Source organism: Trichechus manatus, unplaced genomic scaffold, assembly GCF_000243295.1.
Source record: "Trichechus manatus latirostris isolate Lorelei unplaced genomic scaffold, TriManLat1.0 scaffold00025, whole genome shotgun sequence".
Lineage (NCBI taxonomy): Eukaryota > Metazoa > Chordata > Mammalia > Sirenia > Trichechidae > Trichechus > Trichechus manatus.
In genome coordinates, this window is record NW_004443961.1 from 14,691,598 (window position 1) to 14,712,857 (window position 21,260).

The window sequence follows — 21,260 nt, forward strand, 5'->3', positions numbered from 1 at the left end:
TACCAAGCATGACGTCCTTCTCCAGGGACTGGTCTCTCCTGATAGCATGTCCAAAGTATGTGAGACGAAGTCTTGCCATCCTTGCTTCTAAGGAGCATTCTGATTGTACTTCTTCCAAGACAGACTTGTTTGTTCTTCTATCAGTCCATGGTATATTCAATATTCTTCACCAACACCATAATTCAAAGGCATCAATTCTTCTGTCTTCCTTATTCATTGTTCAGCTTTCACATGCATATGAGGTGATTGAAAACACTAAGTCTTGGGCCAGGCGCACCTTAGTCTTCGAAGTGACATCTCTGCTTTTTAACACTTTAAAGAGGTCTACTGCAGCAGATTTGCCTGATGCAATACATCCTTTGATTTCTTGACTGCTGTTTCCATGAGTGTTGATTCTGGATACAAATAAAATGAAATCCTTGACAACTTTAATCTTTTCTCCATTTATCATGATGTTGCTTATTGGTCCAGTTTTGAGGATTTCTGTCATCTTTATGTTGAGGTGTAATCCATACTGAAGGCTGTGGTCTTTGATCTTCATCAGTAAGTCCTTCAAGTCCTCTTCACTTTCAGCTCATTTGTTAGCTTGCATCTTTTCATTAGAAATTCAAGAGAAAATATTCACAGAAAGAAATTAATCATCAGGCCTGCAAGAGGACCATATCTTGCTAAAACAGGGATACTGAAGCATTATTGGTATAAACACATAAAACCAAAATGTATGATTTAATAAGACTAAGGAAAAGAGCTCAACTGAATTTGGCAGCTACTAAATCACAAAAGGAATGTCATAGCATCACAAATGTAAGAGGAAATAGAAGAAAAACATTGGCAAACCATGAAATTAAGACAAAAAGCTCACCAAAAAAGTAATAAAAAACAGTTTTCTACAATTAACATGTCTTTATAAACATACACAATTTTTTAGAAGAAAATATTGAATAACGTTACTTCTGTGATATTTTTAATAATCAAAAAGGGTCAGTAATGCAAGAGATATAAATACAGGAATACAACACACACGATGTTGTGGAAACAAAGGGAACCATCCAACTGGATTTTCCCTGTGAACGAAGCATAGCCAACTAACTTTCATAAGGGTATTTCAAAATGTTTTTAGTCATTTTGAAATTTTTCCTAACACACGTAACACAAGTCTCTACCTCCTTGAATGGAATATGCTTAAACTTTTTCCAGTGTTTCAGGAACAGCATTATGAACATGATTCTCTCGGTAGAGACTGACAGCAACTGGGCTGAGGGGCAATATTGATCCTTTATCACATTTAATTTTCATTTAATTTTCCCAATAAATCTATGAGAGGATGAGAAAAGTTAGGCTCAGAGAAACTGGTCCTAGGCCTCTCAGCCAGTAAAGTGCAGGTTGGGACTGGAGCCCAGTCTGCCTGCCAAGTCCGTGGTCTGGTCTCTCCAGTAGGGCACGTATTGTCATATGCACCTGAGCAAACTGACACCACACTGCTATGCTCTAAAGTTCTAGAACGGAGTGTAATACTGTATTCCTTCTTTTCTGATACTATTAGCAAGCTGGTATCTAAGCCACCCCCTCACAATATCTTCCAGAACCTTCCTATGACAAAATTATGCAAGAGAAAAAGAAGCAAAGTTCATTAGAGTCTGGTCAAAATTCATTGTATCACACCCACTATGATGGCTATTATCAAAAAGCTCAAAAATAAGGGTTGGCGAGGATGTAGAGATATTGGAATCCTTGCACATTGATGATGGGAATGCAAAATGGTACAGCCACTGTGGAAAAGAATTTGGTGGTTTCTCAAAAAACTAAACACAGAACTACCATGTGACCCAGCAATTCCACTTCTGGGTATATAACCAAAGGAAGTCAAAGAAGGGTTCAAACAGATATTTGTACACCAATGTTCACTGCAGCCTTATTCACAACAGTCAAAAGGTGGAAACAACCCAAGTGTCCATCAACAGGCAAATGAAATGTAGTATATACATATGATGGAATAGATTCATCCATAAAATGCAATTAAATTCTAATATGCTTTATGACATAGATGAACCTTGAAAACACTATACTAAGTAAAATAAACCAGACACAAAAGGACAAATATGAAATATTTAGAATGGGTAAATGCATATAGACAGAAAGAAATTAGGGGGAGGGAAGAAGAGAGTTATTGTTTAAGGGATACTAAGTTTCTATTTGAGGTGATGAATTGTACACTTAAAAATGGTTACAATGAAAAAATTTTTTATACATATTTTACCACAATCATATTTTTTTTTAATTCATTAATATAAACTCTGAATGAAGGCCTCTACTACAAGTAAAGTGTAAGCTTTTTAGAGCATGGACTTTAATACCTACTTTGGTTAACCTTTCTGGCTTTTGGCTCTATTTCACATAGGTACAGTTCTCTATTAGGTGAAGCATTATTATAATGCGTTGTCACAACCAAGGTGAGAAGAATAGGTACCTGGGAAATGTTGGCTACCCTGGAAAGAGACCTTCTTAAGGAACACAAGAAGTAATGTACAACAGAAACCTACAAAAGAAGATAAATTTTAGAATGAGTAAACCTTTGGATTTGCTAAACTGAGTAGGACAGAGAAGTTAAATCTAGAAGAAGAAAGAAAATGCTGGCAACAGCAAATAATACAGCCAAAAAAACACACTGGAGAGGCAATGAAGGGAAAAAGAAAACACTAGATAACTAGAAAGTGAGGAAGAGTTAAAGGACTAGGGTTTTCAGAATGAAAAAACTGTAACATGGTTGAGAGTAGAATAAAAGAAGCAAAGATATACAAGGTCTCTGAGGTCTACATTTTAAAAGGACACAAAGGGTTTCTGAAAGTCACACATCAAAAACACCTCCATCCCAGGGGTCCTTTTTGGATGTTGTTCTTCTAAGAACCAGTTATACAAATATCATCTAAAATGGCTGAAAAAGAGTAGTTTTCATACAAACACAGACATGCAGATCAAAGGAACAGAGTAGAAAGGCCAGAAACAGAATTACTTATTTTAATGAATTTATTATTTGGTAAAACAGGCATCAAACACAAATCTTCTTGCCTTCACTGACTTAGCAAAGGGTGTTGGAATAGCGGGCTAGCAATACTAGAGCTGGTGTGAGATAAGGATCTAAATTAAGTTCAGCTGGGGTAAGTGCAGGGTTTTTGTTTTTTTCCTACAATTTGATTTTTAAAAACCTAAGAGATGTTAGAATTGCTCAGTGCCTTTAAGATCTCCCAAAGGCAAAGCCACTGCCAGCCTCACGCAGCCAAGTGAAAGCTCGGGGAAACACAAGTAATGGCGTGTGCTGTTCATTGGTCCCACTGGTTGTATCAGTCAGACCTGTCCCATCTAAGAGGCCTGAACCCCCTTCTGGTGTGTGTCTTTGGCTTTCTAGCTTCCCCCTGGGAACAGCACTGCCTCCACTGGAGAGCTCCAGTTACTAGCCCCACAGCCTGATCTTTCCCATGTCCTGGACTGCAGCCTCCTGTTAGAGCCCACACTCAGTTCCTGCCAAAACACAGAGCAGCAACAGCAAACAGAATTGAAGAGTTACTAGATTTCTGGATGGTGATAACTCATTAACCTTAAAAGTGATTTTTAGAGATTCACATAAACAGATTTACTCCCAGAGAGTACAGTATATAAAGTGAGGGAACGAAAAGAGTAACTTTAACTTTAGAGTGAAGAAACCTGACAAATACTACCTCGAGTCAGGTGACAAAGCTTAACATCAACAGTGATGAGTCGCCTTGAAAGCATGTATCCTGTGGCAAGAACGTCAGTTCACCTCTGTGAGCTTCCTCCAAAAAACACATTGCAATTCATGGCGACCCCATGTGTTACAGAGGAGAACTGCTCCATAGGGTTTTCTTGGCTGTAATCTTTATGGAAGCAGTTCACTAGGCCTTTCTTCCACAATGCTGCTGGGTGGGTTCAAATCACCAACCTTCAGATTAGCAGTCAAGCGCAAACCATTTGTGCCACCGAGGAACCCTAAAAACACATTAACTCAGTCTAATCATGAGAAAAACATCAGACAAATCCAAATAGAGCGACGTTCTACAAAATACCTGACCAGTACTCCCCAAAACTGTCAAGGTCATCAAAAATAAGGAAAGTCTAAGAACTGTCACAGCTGAAAGGACCCTGAGGAGATGTGATCACTGAATGTAATGTAGGATCCTGGATGGGATCCTGGAACTGAAAAAGGAGACGAGGTAAAAACTAAGAAAATCAGAATAGAGTATGACTTTAGTTAATAATGATGTATCCACATTGGTTTGTTAATTGTGACAAATGTACTATATTAATGTAAGATAGTAATAATAGGGGAAACTTGGTGTGGGGTATATGGGAACTCTCTGTACTCTCTTCACAATAATTCTGTAAATCTAAAGCTGTGCTAAAATTAAAAGGTTAAAAATCATTATAACAATTAAGCTGGGTTTTTTTTTTATCACATAAATATTCAACAACATAAACATTTAAAACTTTTGGACGATATAAAAATTTGAAACTCTAACAGAAAAATCGCTGTTTGGAGGGGAAAATCTGTAGCAATATGACAAAAGATTAAGGTGTATATAATTAAAAGTCTATTAAATACATAAAAACACTCAGAAAAAAAGTAAAACAAGCAAAAGGAAATGCAATTTACTAAACAAGCAACAATGATTCATAAAGAAAAACTCAAAACTAGAACAATTATGTTATTTAATATTTATTTAAAGCAGCAAAATGGTTTTTCAGAAAATAGTTATGGTGATTCTACAGTTAAAACCACTTCACTTACAGGTATTGCTGGCTGTGGAAACTGATAAAACTTTTTTGGAAGGCAATTTGAGATACACATAAAGAGCAATAAAAATATTTGTCCCTTTCAATCCAGTAAACCTACATCTATGAAGTTAACCCTTGGAAACAACTCAAAAATATGACAAAGCTATACACGTGAAAATATTCGGTACTTAGTTTTAAGTTTTTAAACCGGTAACAATTTAACTGTCTAACAATGAGGTAATGGATAAGTAAATTATGGCATTCTACTTGCTCTAATATGATGTAATCACTAAAACAATTACAAAAACTATGTAGGCTTATCAGAAATGCTTGTAATTTTGTGCAAAACAAAAGCAAAAAATCTACACTATGAGGCGAATCATGTAAATAACGACCAGAATTAAAAGGTTAGCTATAAACAAATAAAAATAATTTAATTTGTTGTAAAACTTTTTTCTTTTACTTTAATTAGTGTTGTAAGAAATAACACTCAAAAATATATTTGATAGTTACTTTAGATAAACCCTTTCTTAATCATAATCACATCCTAACTCTTAAATTACAGAGAAGTGATTTTTTTCAGACAGTAGCCACTACTCTCAAAAAAAAAGAATGAAATATTTACATTTTATATAAGAGAACCATCAATTCTTCTTTGCTATATACTTTTTAATACTTTATTACTTACACAGGGATGGTTTCCAAAGCATCTTCAAAGATATCCTGGGGGGGATAAAAAATACAATGAGTTTCTCAAAAATTAAGAACTCTAAATTTAAAAGAGAAAATGAGTATGTGTATTGTGCATGGGAGGAGCCCTGGTGGTGCAGTGGTTAAGCGCTCAGCTGCTAACCAAAAGGTCGGTGGTTTGAACCCACCAGTCACTCCACGAGAGAAAGAAATGGCATTATGCTTCTGTAAAGATTTACAGCCTTGGAAACACTATGGGGCAGTTCTACTTTGTCCTACAGGGTTGCTATGAGTCAGAGTCCACTCAATGGCAATAGGTAGATTGTGCCTGAGGGCGGGGTGGTGGGGGGAGGCAGTGTTCGTTGGGAGAATAAAGCTTGCAGGTAAATTGCTCAACTTCACAGGCTAAGACAATTAATTCCCTTCAGAGAAATCAACCATGTGAATTTAAGTAAAATTTTTTTTTCTTGGTAATTAAGACAGGTAAACCACTCAGCTAGTAATCAAATTCAGCAAATTTGAAGAGACTGTGACTTCTTTAATGGAGTTGTGTTTCACTCCTCAGTCTCATCTATCCCAGATGTAGAATAAAACAAATAACAGGACTTGCTCAATTTAGTCTTGGCTTTCTCCGTGGCTAGCCAAGCTAATATCCTCTGGGCCTTCATTTCACATCTAAATCTACTACCCTCCTTCATCAGCCTTTCCCCCAATTTAATCTGTACCACATGTAACAGCCCCTTCCTCATGCCACTGGCCCGTTGAAAAGATACGACAGGAGAAAAACCTGAACATACACCCCACACTCACACATACTAACTCATATACTCACAATCTCACACACAAAGTCATATTTATCCACACACACACTCATACACACAAATCCACACACCCTCAATTCATACACACTGACTCACACAAAGTCACACAAATTCACAGTCATATTCACCCACACTCATAAACTCACCCACACACTTACAACAACTCCCTTACAGTTGCAAAAATTAAACCTAAGCTCCTCCCTCATCCAGGTACTTGGGGTACACCATAACCCAGTCCTTCAAGCATCCTTCTCTACATCCCTACAATGATCACCACCACCGAAGACACCAGGATCTCTGCAAGGACCGCCTCAGGTCTCCCTATTCCCACGCTTGATACCCTCCATTAATTCTTCACACAACAGTCAAAGTTACTCTTTTCTTTCTCTTCTTTTAACTTAATAAGCTCATACGCCTCCACAGTCCTAGATTCGTTTAAGAGCTTTCCATTGCACTTAAACTCCTCCCAGTGATCTACAGAGCCCAAGGCCATCCAGCCCCACCTGCCTAAGACTACATCTCCACCCACCTGCCGGCCTCCTTGCTCATTCCACTTCAGCCACAGGTCTGTCCTCGTGCTCTTTGAACCAGCCAACTCATCCCACACCTCTCTGCATTGCTTCCTCCTTCTTAGAATGCTCTTCACTCAACTCTTTCTGTGGTTGACTCACTCTCATCCTGCCGTGCTCAGCTCAGAAAGCCACCTCCTCAAAGAGACCTCTCTGATTACCCTCATTAAAATTACTAAGAACAGCAGCTCACTAATAGTTTCTCATCACCTGACTTATTTCACCCATAATAGTTATCATAATTGTTAATCATCTTGTTTGCTTTCTTGGTTCCTGTCTGTCTCCATCAGGGCAGGCTGTCATTGTCATGTTCAAAGAAAAGTCACCAGAGCTTGGCACAGAGTTGTTGCACAATAAGTACTTGTTGCTTAATGAATGGATCCAGCTAGGATTCTCACACTTCAGTTAGAGATGTGATATAGAAATGAAAAAGAGGGTTAGAGAGCTTCCCCCTGGGTGACTATCAAACAGTGTTTAGACTATACTGGACTGTGCGTTTAGACAAGAAAGAAAAAAACATATATAAATACCGAAAAAAGAAGAAACAAGGTTACAAGAAGTGGCAGAACTGAGTTTAGAATTTGAGATCCCTGACCCTATTAATCTGGGACCCCTGGTGGCTCAGTGGTTAAGCACTTGGCTGCTAAGCGAAAGGTCAGTGGTTCGAACCCAGCAGCGGGTCCGTGGGAGAAAGATGTGGTAGTCTGCTTCTCTAAAGATTTACAGCCTTGGAAACCCTATGGGGCAGTTCTACTTCGTCCTATACGGTTACTATGAGTCAGAATTGACTCGACGGCAACAGGTTTGAGTTTTTTTGTTTGTTTTTTGACCCTATTGATGTACATTAATTTGTTTGTTTTTCGAGTAAGGGGGGTAGAGTGGGGGGCCGATTCCATTTTAGCCTCAATATCCAGAGATTAGTGACTAAGCAAAATCAAAAGCTCATAAACCAGATACTGGAAGAGAAATGAGCTAGTCCTGAAGCAAAAGGGCCTAAGACAGTAGTAAAAAGATTCTTCCCTGGCCTCTAGAAAAGTACCCAAAGAGAAAAAGACCTTTTTCTCCAAATTGAAAGTCGGAAGAGCCTCTTGGTATCACAGATTTTGTATTTTTGGAATGCTCAACATTCCATCTCCTGGCACACAGGTCATCATGCTAAGAGCTATGGAGAATGGAGAGAATCTGCTCTGCAGGAATCCATATCTGGCTATAATACATCGATTGCCTGTATGTATCAGGGCCCAGCTCACAGTCCCACTGGCATTACTGCTGAGCCGAACCATTCTTACCTTTAGCAAGTCAGCTAAACCTACCCCTGAAACCTACCCCATTCCCAGATGGATGGAAGACTCACTGAGGTCATGGTAACCGACACAGAAGGGAGGAAAGGGCATGGGAGTGCTGATCTCTCCTAGGACCTTTCTAGACAATTTTCTTATTAATTTGTAACTTTGTCATATTCTGAGTAGCAAAAAGGCATGCAAGCAACAGGTTCTTAATAAATATTTAATTTAAAAATCTTAAATGACAAAGATATTAAGGATGAAAATAAGCCAGAATGCAAATGTTTACATTATTTTTATCCCCAGAGGGGAGAGTCCAGAATAAAGATTTAACAAATATGCAACTAATAGTAGTAATTTCATATCTCTGTATTAACTTCAGAACAGACCAAATACATTTACAACTTTTCAAGCACCCTGAATCTTAATTCACTTTGTGGCTTGAAAAGGTTTATGTGGTAAATATTACTCCAAGAAGGAAGAGGAAGTAGAAAGTAACATGACAAAAATTAAAAGAATCAGGTACCGCAAAACCAAAGAAGCCCTGGTGGCCCATGGTTAAGTGCTCGGCTGCTAATAGAAAGGTCAGTTGTTCAAACTCACCAGCTGCTCTGTAGGAGAAAAGACCTGGCAATCTGCTCCACTAACAATTATAGTCTAGGAAACCCTGTGGGGCAGCTCTACTCTGTCCTATAGGGTTGCTATGAGTTGGAATCAACTCAACAGCACACAACCACAAATCCAAAAAGGTGAATCACCTCTCCAGGGCCCCTTCTTCTCTCCCCTTATCACCTCCTTCTCCTCCTCTTCCTCCTTCTCCATTTTTTCCACTTTCTCATATGGATGACTTTGTGCGTCTGTGAGCTGATGCTACCATGTTCTCATTTAACCGTTGTCCTTTAAGGGATGACAAGGTTTGATAATGCTCTGCAGATGACTTCCTCCTCAACAAAAAGTCCCCCTCCCCGATGGCCCCAGGCCGTCCTCAGTGGAGCTTCCACCCAACATTCCATTCTATTGACCAATGAAACTGTGTGTCTGGTACCATGCCTCAAAGAACCCTAGAGCTGTGAGAATTCTGACAAATCACAGATTCTATGCCTGGCTTTGGGACATATCTGGAGCATTCCCTGAGAGATGAGACATGAAGAAGATGGCCCACCTTCCCCCTGGGACTAGGGCAGGGATTACGAGCACTGGGTAAGGGGTCTTGAGAACTGCAAACAAGCCTCCAACATTACTGGGTCTGAAGAATACAAACATCACTCATAAAACCAATTTCTGTTGAATTGGTGCTGACTCATGGAGACCTCATATGTGTTAGAGTAGAACTGTGCCCCATAGGGTTTTCAATTGCTGATTTTTTGGCAATAGACTACCACACCTTTCTTCCAAGGTGCCTCAAATCGCCAATCTTTCGGTTAGTAGTCTAGCACTTTATCCATGTGCACCACCCAGGGACTAACATCATTCATTAAAAAAAAAACCCGCTACCATCAAGTTGATTCTGACTCCAAGGTGACCCCATGTGTTTCAGAGTAAAAAAGCTCCACAGGGTTTTCTTGGCTGTAATCTTAATGGGGAGCCCTGATGGTGCAGTAGTTCAGAGCTTGACTGCTAACCAAAACTTCAGCAGTTCGAACCCACCAGCCGCTCCTTGGAAACCCTATAGGGCAGTTCTACTCTGTCCTATAGGGTCGCTATGAGTCTGAATCAACTCAACTGCAACAGGTTTTAATCTTGGTGGAAGCAAACTGCCAAGTCTTTCTTCCATGGAGCCGCTGGGTGGGTTCAAATCACCAACTTTAAGGTTAGTAGTCAAGCACAAATCATGTGCACCACCGAGGGACCTTAACATCACTCATAACCCACCAAAAGCCAAACCCACTGCCGTCCAGTCAATCCAACTCCTCGCAACCCTAAAGGAGAGAGAAGAACTGCTCCACGGGGTTTCCAAGGCTTAAATCTTTACAGAAGCAGACTGTCACATGTTTCTCCTGTGCAGCGGCTGGCAGGTGCGAACCACCACCCTTTTGGTTTACAGCCGAATGCTTAACCACTACGCCTTGAAAGTGTTAAAATTGAAACAATTTCTCCGCGAAACGTTAACTGACCCAAAGAGCTCTTAAAGGGAAAAACGGCAACCAGATCCCATACACTACAGACCACTCACACCCCAAGTTCCCACCTGTAATGACATGTCCCTGGCCCTTGCAGTGAACAAAATGTGATCTTCACAAGGTTTGAAAGATCACACTGTGAACATAATCTCAAATATAGCAAACCAAAAAAAAAAAAAACAAAAAGGAATGTGACACAAACTCTTCACACACAGGTTCTTCAGAACCTGCTGGAAGGTTTGTTAAATCTGGTTTTTTGACACACTTAGTTAAAAAAAAAAACCTGGAGGATTTCAAAACAATATTCAAAAACAGGATTTTGTTTTGCTTTTTTAAAATAAAACGAACAGTAAAATCAGCAGCCAGGTGGGAAAATTTATACCTTAGAAATTTTTATTTTAAACAGTCATTACTTGAGATTGAAAATAATCCCACACATTCTCAAAGTATAGCAGTAATATAAGTTTTCTAGTTGTTCTTATGATAAATACTCTAATATTTTCCCATATAAATTGTCTTTTATTTTAAGCTTCGTTTTTGCCAAAAATCACAGATCAGACAGTAAAAATTGGTGATACAGGGTAATAGTCATGTCACTAGGAAAGATTGCTTTCTATAAATTTAGGAACTATAAAGAATCAAATAAATTGAACAGTATTACGTGTCAGTAAGTAAGGTTTTATGCAACAATTCATTCGAACATTTGATTTTGCAAAGATGGAAGTCAGATAATGCATATAACAGGTCTGAGGCAAAGCAGCCTCAATAAATGTAAATTTCATAGGATATTAAATTCTCAGATGTGGGCTCTATCAGTGAACTCATGGAGACAGCTGGGATTCTTCACTGTACATTCCTCAACAACTCTTTTTCACACCAAATATTCTGCACCCTCTTAAGGAAAAGTTTTAGAAAAGAGGCAGAATATAGGAATATTTAAAGTAAACAGCAGGTACTCAAAACTGTTAACTGCGTTCTCTTCTGTTAACATGCCTTCTGTCTTAAAATGCCTTCACCTTCTATCCTTTCACGTCCAGACCCTTCTCGCTCTGTGGGTTACTTACTCAGCATGAATGATGTAACTTAGGGCCACAGAGACTGGGACTCAGCTCACTGGGGAGCAGTGCGATCCCAGCCAACAGGCTCAACCTCTCTGGGCTTCGTCTCCTCAAGAGTAAAGTACAGAGGCTGGCATTGGCATGGAACCATACCTGTTGTTGTTCTGGGCCGTCAAGTGGATTCTGACTCATAGCAGCCCTATAGGACAGAGGAGAACTGCCCTACAGGGTTTCTTAGGCTGCAGTCTTTGCAGGAGCACTTCACCAGGTCTTTCTCCCACAGAGCCACTGGTGGGTTCGAACCACCCACCTTTTCAGTTAGCAGCCGAGTGCTTAACCACTGTGCCACCAGGGCTCCTTACTCCAAATTCTACCTCCTCTGAACAAAACAAATCATCCCAAGTAAGGCAGCTGTTTTCTATCATACATACTAAAATAAAAGCCCTCAGAGAGATCTGGAGTTTATAGTGACTGAATCGATAGTGAGGGAGCCCTGGTGGTGCAGTGGTTAAGGGCTCAGCTGTTGACTGAAAGGTCGGTGGCCCAAACCCACCAGCCGCTCCACGGGAGAAAGACATGGCAGACTGCTCTCGTAAAGACCTACCCTATGGGGCAGGTTCTACTCTGTCCTGTAGAGTAGCGATGAGTCAGAATCAACTCAATGGCAGTGGTTTGAATCAACAGGGAGTGCTGGGCTTTTCAAAATTGGAGCAGTAACAGTGGTGCTAACTTGATCCACGATAGCTAGCATGTTAATACCAAGCAAAGCAGTTTCCACAATGATCCTCTGGAATGTCCAACAACAGCTAACCAAGTGCCAGGAAACCAAAACTAAAGAGGAACCACCAGACGTCACTCTCACAAAAACATCTCACATTGGACAGCATTGCTTTAATTTCTACTGACACGCACATGGAGTAGAGCATTAAAAATATGAAATAGTTAACTTTATGAAGGGAAAAAAATTCCCTTTCAGCATTTCATTATAGAACTCAGTTGCAGCTTAAGACAAGGGTTAAGTTCTAAGGTCAGTACTTAAACAGAAAATCATCTACAGTCAAAATGAACACTGAATAAACACTTAAAATTGCCATTTATTACAGTATAGAAAGTTTTGGACATAATTCCATTTGGTAACAGGTATGTATAGACATAAAATGTGTACCATAATACATAGTCTATAATAAACAGTGTATATGTAAAATATTATTTTTTACAATTTCGTATAGTTGAATTTGTCTAATGTAAATGAGCAAATGATTATACTCCCCTGTACATTTCCTCAGCTACTATCTTCATGGTTATAAAATGAACCTTGTAAATTACTTAATATGTCAAGCATCACTGTCCTCTAGTGCCAACCCTACCTGATCTAAAGTAAACTGAAGAATATCTAGGGCATTCCATTTTTGCTGGAGAATAATTTTACAAAAAAAAAAATAATAAAAACAATAATGAAACAAAACAAAAAACCAAGAGATTGAGTTTCAACATTTCAGCGTGTTTAATTCTGAAACCATTACTAGTGGAGGTATTTAAAAATTAAAATGAACAGAGCTTATAGCTTCTTCCTACGAATAATCACAATAGGTCCCATTTATTAGCACCCAGGCACTGTGTTGGACACTTATATATGTATTTCCAATTCACAATTATAAAAAGTGAGCATTTCACCTCTATTATTACTACTACTTCTATGTTCTAATAATAATACTACTAACAACAACACTAATAACAGGTAACACTATTGAGTGCCAATAAATCCTTAACGTGCATTAACTCATTTAACCTTCATAACAACCCTGCAGTAGGACTGGCATCATGTCCCAATGAGGAAACTAAGGCTTCCAAAACCAAAACTTGTTGTCATAGAATTGATTCCAACCCTTAGTGAACCTAGAGGACAGAGTAGAACTGCCTCATAGGGTTTCAAGGAGCGGCTGGTGGATTTGAACTGCCAACCTTTTGGTTAGCAGCTGTATCACTTAAACCACTGTGCAGAGAGATTTAATTATCCAACATCCCATAGGTGATCTTCAGTTTCCCATCTCTACAATGGGAAAAGTACTATAAATTTAACATCATTGTGAGGTATAACTGAGATAATATATTTAATGCACCTAGCACAACAGACACTCAGTAAGTAAATCCCAACTGTCACCATTAAAGTGGTTCTATGTAAGGAAGAAGTAAAACTATCCCTATTTGCAGACGATATGATAATATACACAGAAAATCCCAGAGACTCTACAAGAAAGCTACAGGAACTAATAGAAGAATTTAACAAAGTGGCAGGGTACAAGATCAGCATAGAAAAATCAGTTTGATTCCTCTACACCAACAAAGAGAACTCCGAAAAAGAAATCAAGAAAACAATACCGTTTACAATAGCGCTCAAAAAGATAAAATGCTTACGAATAAATTTAAGTAGAGACATAAAGGGAGCCCTGGTGGCACAGCAGTTAAGAGCTTGGCTTCTAACCAAAAGGTTAGCAGTTCAAATCCACTAGCTGCTCCTTGGAAACCCTATGGGGCAGTTCTACTCTGTCCTATAGGGTCGCTATGAGTTGGAATCGACTCCACAGCAATGGGTTTTTTTTTGTTTGTTTGTTTTAGAGACATAAAAGATTTACACAAAGAAAACTACAAAACACTACCGCAAGAAACCAAGAAGCCTACATAAATGGAAAAACATACCATGCTCATGAACAGAAAGATTTAACACTGTGAAAATGTCAATACTACCCAAAGCAATCTACAAATACAGTGGTCCCTCATTATCCACAAGGGATTGGTTCCAGGACCTCCCCACGGATACCAAACTCCACAGAGGCTCAAGTCCCTAATATAAAATGGTGTGGTATTTGCATATAACCTACACACATCCTCCTGTATACTTTAAATCATCTGTAGATTACTTATAGTATCTAATACAATGTAAATGCTATATAAATAGTTGTTTTATCACAATTGAAGACTTGTTCTTGAAGGTAGCCTTTCTCTTCTATGGGTTTCTTAAGCTCTTCTGGGAACACTGATGCTGCCTTGGCATTAGGCAATGCCGGTTCTCCTGTGATCTTTAAGTTCTTGAGGCTGTGTAGTGCTTTACATAGCTAGCTAGTCTACCCCTTACCAGCCTTAAACTTCTCCCTCTCACTCTCCTCAAGCCCCTCACACTTAGCCTTTGAGGGATTGCTTTGACCACTTAATTGCTTTTTATGAGCCATATTCTCACAGAAACAAAGGGAGCATACAACACAAGTAGCAAATGAAGGAGACACGAGGCAAACAATGCTCAGACAACAAATGCTGGAGAGAGACTGAGGATCTGTGAAATGGCGGGAGTCTACAGCAGGGTATGCCTACACAACACTTCATTCATGTGGATTCAGCATACTGCTCGGTGTGTGGCAAATTCAAGTTTTATTTCTCGATTTTTTTTTTTTCCTGAATATTTTCAATCTACAGTTGGCTGAATCCATGGGTACGAAACCTATGGATACGGAGGGCTGACTGTATAATGCAATCCTGATCCACATTCCAACAACATTCTTTAACGAGATAGAAAAACTAATCATCAACTTTAGATGGAAAGGAAAGAGGCCCCAGATAAGCAAAGCATTACTGAAGAACAGGAACAAAGTAGGAGGCCTCATACTCCCCAATCTCAGAACCTACCATACAGCCACGGTAGTCAAAACAGCCTGGTACTAGCACAACAACTAACACACAGATCAATGGAACAGAAGTGAGAACCCAGAAGAAAATCCATTCACGTATGGACGGCTGATCTTCAACAAAGGGTCAAGGTTCATTAAATGGTAAAGAGAAAGTGTCTTTAACTAATGGTGATCGCAAAACTGGATATTCATTTACAGAAAAATGAAACAAGATCCGTACCTCACACCACACAAAAACTAACTCAAAATGAATCAAAGACATAAACGCACAACCTAAAACTATACAGATCGTGGAAGAAAAAATCAGGACAAAGCTAGGAGCCCTAGTACATGGCATAAACAGAATACAAAACCTTACTAACAATGCACAAACACCAGAAGAGAAACTAGATAACTGGGAGCTCCTAAAAATCAAACAATTATGCTCATCAAAAGACTTCTCCAAAAAAGTAAAAAGACAACCTACGGACTGGGAAAAAATTTCTGGCTATGGTAAATCCGATCAGCACCTAATCTCTAAAATCTACAAGATACTGCAAAACCTCAACAACAAAAAGACAAATAATCCACTTTAAAAAGGATATGAACAGGGACTTCGCCAAAGAAGCCATTCAGGTGGCTAACAGATTCATAAAGAAATGCTCATGATCACTGGCCATTAGAGAAATGTACATCAAAACTATAGTGAGATACCATCTCACCCCAACAAGGCTAGCATTAACCCAAAAAACACAAAATAATAAATGTTGGCGAGGTTGTAGATAGACTGGAACACTTATACACTGTTGGTGGGAATGTAAAATGGTACAACTACTTTGGAAATTGATTTGGCACTTCCTTAAAAAGCTAGAAATAGAAGTACCATACGATCCAGCAATCTCATCCCTTAGAATATATCCTAGAGAAATAAGAGCCGTCACACAAATAGATAAAATAGATACATGTACACCCATGTTCACTGCAGCACTGTTCACAATAGCAAAAAGATGGAAACAACCTAGGTGCCCATCAACGGATGAATGGATAAACAAATTACGGTATATTCACACAATGGAATACTACGCAACGATAAAGAACAATGATGAACCTGAGAAACATCGGATAACATGGATGAATCTGGAAGGCATTATGCTGAGTGAAATTAGTCAGTCACAAAAGGACAAACATTGTATGAGAGCACTATTATAAGAACTCAAGGAACGGTTTAAACATAGAAGAAAACATTCTTTGATGGTTACGAGGGTGGGGAGGGAGGGAGATGGGTATTCACTAACTAGAGAGTAGATAAGAATTATCTTAGGTGAAGGAAAGGACAACATATAATACAGCGCAATTCAGCACAACGGGACTAAACCAAAAGTTAAGAAGTTTCCTGAATACAACTGGGGCATAGAGAAGATAAGTAACTTGTCCAACATCACAGAGCAAGTGGCAGAAGCGGGATATGAACCCACAGAGTCCAACTTGTGATCTACACTCATTCCTGTTAAAGCTTTTAAAAACTTTCTGATGAACAAATTTTATATATTCAACAATCTGAGTTTTTTGACAAAATGAACTTCATCAAACTGAAGCAGAGCTATAGAGTTATTCTAACCTCTCTTCATGCCACGTAACTCAATCACTACAAAATGAGGTATGTGGTTATTTATTTTGTCTGTCTTCCTCTAGGCCACAGGGTATAGGAGACAGGGTCACTGGTACATCCGCAAGCACTGCCTACAAACAGCAGCTTCACCAGAAATACTGGTAAAGAAATAAATGAGTGAGTGCTCTAGGAATGCATTAATGCATTTATTTACACCTCAAGCACCATTGTAAACAGAAATTTTGCCTACACGTGGATACATATACATTTCTTGAATGTAAAGGCTATTCTCATTAATAAGCTATAAAACTATTATTGAACACATTAGTTCTGTCATTATGATGACATACAAAAGTTTTTTAGCTTACCTATGCGCTAAGGATTATGCTCTACATTTTTATACAGTGTTACACATAAAACTGACAACAATTCTCTAACATAGGCGCAATAATCATTGCAGTAATCCCACCAGTAAGTGGTTTACACACAGGCCTATCTGACTCCATAGGCTGAGCTCCTGTCCATCACATGCCATCAGAATTGTTTTACACAAAGAGCACGCAGGCAATCAAAATCCCAACAGAGTTTTCAGTGGACCCTGACGAAATAGTTCTAAAGTTACCTAGAAGAAAAAATTATATAGGACTTACTCTGCCAAACCAAACTACAGAATTGGCACGGGAACATACAGATCAACAGAACATAACGAAGAGTGCAGACAGAGTCCTGTATTCATAGAAATTTATTTTGTAATTCAGTTTGGATTTTAAATTAGAGGGAAAATAATGAATTATTTAATGAATGATGCCAGAGAAACTGGTTATCTATTTGGGCAAAAATGAAATTAAACCCATATACAAGTTTCCAGATAGATTAAAGAGTTAAATATAAAAACAACAGATGAATGTATGTGTAATATTTTTTCTCATCTTGAAACAAGACAACCTTTCTAAGCAAGACACAAAACCCAGAAGTCATTTTAAAAAGGGTAGAAGATTTAGCTATATAAAATTAAAATTTAAAACTTCCAAGACTCACAACTAGCTAGGAGAAAATATTTAAGGCATTTCTGACAGGCAAAAAACTATTATCCAGAATATATAAAGAATTCTTACAGGTCAATAACAAATAAACAACTAAAAAGGATAACAGATAAAGGGTGTAAAAAGGCAATGCACTGAAGAAAAAATCCAAACAGCCAATAAATTTGGAAATGTGAGCTTAAAAGTGATGGTATTATTTTGCATATGATTGGCAAAAATTTTAAAGACATATCCAGGGTTGAGAAAGATGCTGGAAAACAGACATATACTGTTGCTACAGTCTACTTACAAGTCAGCCTTGCAGTATCTACAAAACAAAATGTAAATGCACATACAAACACTGACACAGCAATACCACTGTTAGGGTTCTATACCCCTAAAACAGACACACACACGCACAAGACTGCATCTGCTATGGCGCACATGGTATTAGAAAAAAATGATCTTCAATAGGGAAGTCATTAAATAAATTATGGGACAATTATTCAATTCTCTTCAGTCATTACATACATAAAGCAAACAGTAGCAGTATCTCTAAGATATATTAAGGAAAAAGAAACTAGTTCTAGGAAAGGTGTATGGTATAATATCTCACTTATATTAATAAATACTTGTTTTGCATACATAGAGAGATATACATATCTCTCTATATAGATATATGACACACACATACACAGAGAGAGACTAAAAAGTTACAACAAAACTTAATGCTGGTTTCTTCTGGAGAAGGGAAAGAGAGGGACTGGTAAAGGGAAAGTCATGTTTTGGCTTCTGAATGACTGAAGTCTTTTGCAACAAGAATGATTTTATGTATTACTTGTGTAATGTAAAATGGATAATTTAAACAATTACAAAAAGGTGTCCCTATACACAGAAAAGGAGCCCTGATGGCACAATAGTTAAGCTCTTAGCTGTTAACCAAAAGCTTGGCAGTTCTACAAGAGAAAGATGTGGCAGTCTCTTTCTGTAAAGATTACAGCCTTGGAAACCCTATGGGGCAGTTCTACTCTGTCCCCTGGGGCCACTATGAATGAAAAATCGACTCAACAACGACAACAACATACTCAGAAAGGCAACAACATATTCAGAAAGGTTAAAGCATTACTTTGAGATAAACAAACCCGACACACTTAGAGAAAAACTCCAGCACAATAAGGAAAAACAACATTTCAACTATATTTGCTTTATAACCCAGATCCTTTCAAGCCCGGTCTAAGCGAGGAGCAACCAATCCCACTCTCCTGACACTGGGCTTACTTTCAGTTGCTAGACAACGTTTCAAAAAAACTTTTTATTTGGAAATAATTTCAAAGTTACAGCAAAGTTGGCAGAATAAGAATAGTACAAAGAACACCTGTATGTCCTGTATCCAGATCCATCTAGTATTAACATTTTGCCCCATTTGCTTTATAACCTACTCCTCCTCCTCCCTCTCCCCCTTTCTACTCTCCCTCCTCATACATACATATTTCTTTTTCTGAACCATCTGAGAGTGAATTACATGTATCATAGCTCTTTACCGCTAAATATTTCAGTGTGTATTTCCTAAAAATAAGGATATTTTTACATAACCAAAGTACAGTTATCCACCTCAGTAAATTTAACTACTTTAAATTACTGTCCATGTTTTCATTTTGTCAGTTGACAAAAACGTTCTTCATAGCATTTTCCCCCTATGGTACAGGATTAGGTCTAGGGTCAGCTAATGCATTTAGCTGTCACATCTCTATAGCTTGATTTAATCTGAAACATTTTCAGAGCCTTTCTTTGTCCTTTATGACACTGACGTTTTTGAAGGGTACAGACTTCTCTCTTTTTTTAATAGAATGTTCCTCATTTAGAGTTTCTCTGATGTTTCCTCATGACTAGATTCAGGTTAGACTACTACAGAAGGGACACTGTGCCTTTGTATCCTTCTCAAGGGATTATATCTGGAGGCCCCGATGTCCATCTGCCCCACTGGTGATGTTAATTTTGATCACTTGGTCAAGATCCTGTCCAATTTCTCCACTGCACAGTTACTATTTTTACCTTGCAACAAATAAGGATGCTTGGTGAGACCCTGTAAGACCAGGTAAATAATATGCTCCTGACCCAAATCTGCCCCTAAATTCAGCACCCAGGATGATGCCTGCCTGATTCGATTTTACTATCATGGCTGAAAAAGGATTCTTCAACTCCAGCACCCCCCTACATTTTTCAGCATTCTACTGAACGCAAGAGCCCTCTTGTCTCCCCTACTTTTCTATCTAGTTATTTATCATTGATACGAACTGGAGAATTTCTATTATTCGCAATAATCTATAATACATTACGGTTCTTAATTATGTTGGTGCTCAAATGGTCCCAGATTTGGCCTAGACATCTTTAAAATTACTCACAGTTACCTCTTTAGGACAAACTCTAATACCTAAACTTGCTTATTATGAGACTTCTGTTTTGCCAAGGAGTCTTATAAAGTTGAGACATACCTAAACTAACCTTCGACAGTAAGATTCAATTATTTTTTTCAATTCCCCTAATGAAAACTGAGGTAGGCAGCTACTAATTTACATATTTGGCACACCAATGTACCTTCCAAAATAGATTCTGTTAAAACAAGAATATTATGGATCTGCCTGATTTGCTGCTGTCTAGGGCTGACTTTCCTTATGAGTTGTTAGTTGACCTGTTTACTCACTGCTCTGAATGCTTGGAGGAGAACCTAAAGGACCATAGGCATTAGTGTCAGAATAATGGTGCAGACCTCTAAAGCCGAGTCACTTTAAATCATTTCTTTTTAACTAAGAGAGAGCTAACTAGCTAACTATAGTGAAAACTGGCAAAGATGTGCAGCCAACCTAAAAATAAGGAACTGCCAAAACTAAGAAATCTGAGAAACAGACATCAGGTCAATCATAACAGAAATTTGAACTTAAATAAAATTCAGAGGACCAGGCGCTCCTGAGCGCCTTCCAGATTTGAGGCTGTGGCAGACGCCAACTGGCTTGGTGTGAAATAGGTTCCAGCCAGTCAGATGCACTGTGCGAGCTCCAGAAGGCTGAGGCTATTTCCCTGCCTCCTTCTGACTTATTCTGCTGTCAAGCAAGATGAGGAAGCTGAGGTTGTTTCAACAGTGACCCAGCCTCCATTCTCTAGCTTCCTGGAAATAAAAGGCCATGGCAGCAGAAGCTTCTTGATTCCAGCTTCCTGATCCCTGAATCACAGCTACTGCAGAGTGTGGTGAGTGCTCAGCTCGTGTCGGCAATAGAGCACAAGTAGGTCTCCTAGTGGGGTCAGTTCTAGAAGGGATAGTCTTTGCTGGGGGTCCAGCCTAGAACCACTGACAGCCATTCTTTTGTAAGTACCTAACTTTGTCAAGGATTTCATTTTATTTGGATCCATAATCAACGCCCATGGAAGCAGCAGTCAAAAAAATCAAACAATGCATTGCATTGGGTAAATCAGCTGCAAAAGACCACTTTAAAGTGTTAAAAAGCAAAGACATCACCTTCAGGACTAAGGTGAGCCTGACCCAAGCCATGGTATTTTCAGTCGCCTCATAGGCATGCGAAAGCTGGACGATGAATAAAGGAGGCCGCAGAAGAATTGATGTGTTTGTATTATGGTACTGGTGAAGA

The 21,260-nt window shown here is 38.7% G+C and overlaps 1 protein-coding gene across 4 annotated transcripts in view; it reads right to left on the reverse strand.

Moving 5' to 3' along the window:
- Positions 1-21,260, reverse strand: part of TTC39B (tetratricopeptide repeat domain 39B) — a 138,018-nt gene that overhangs the window by 94,855 nt on the left and 21,903 nt on the right. For 3 of the 4 annotated variants that reach the window (XM_023728619.1, XM_023728618.1, XM_012554718.2), the window contains exon 2: positions 5,477-5,511. The exons of the other annotated variant lie outside the window; for it this stretch is intronic. In XM_023728619.1, the coding sequence (XP_023584387.1) occupies positions 5,477-5,511 (35 nt within the window). The remainder of the gene's footprint in view (positions 1-5,476; positions 5,512-21,260) is intronic. 4 annotated transcript variants of the gene reach the window in all.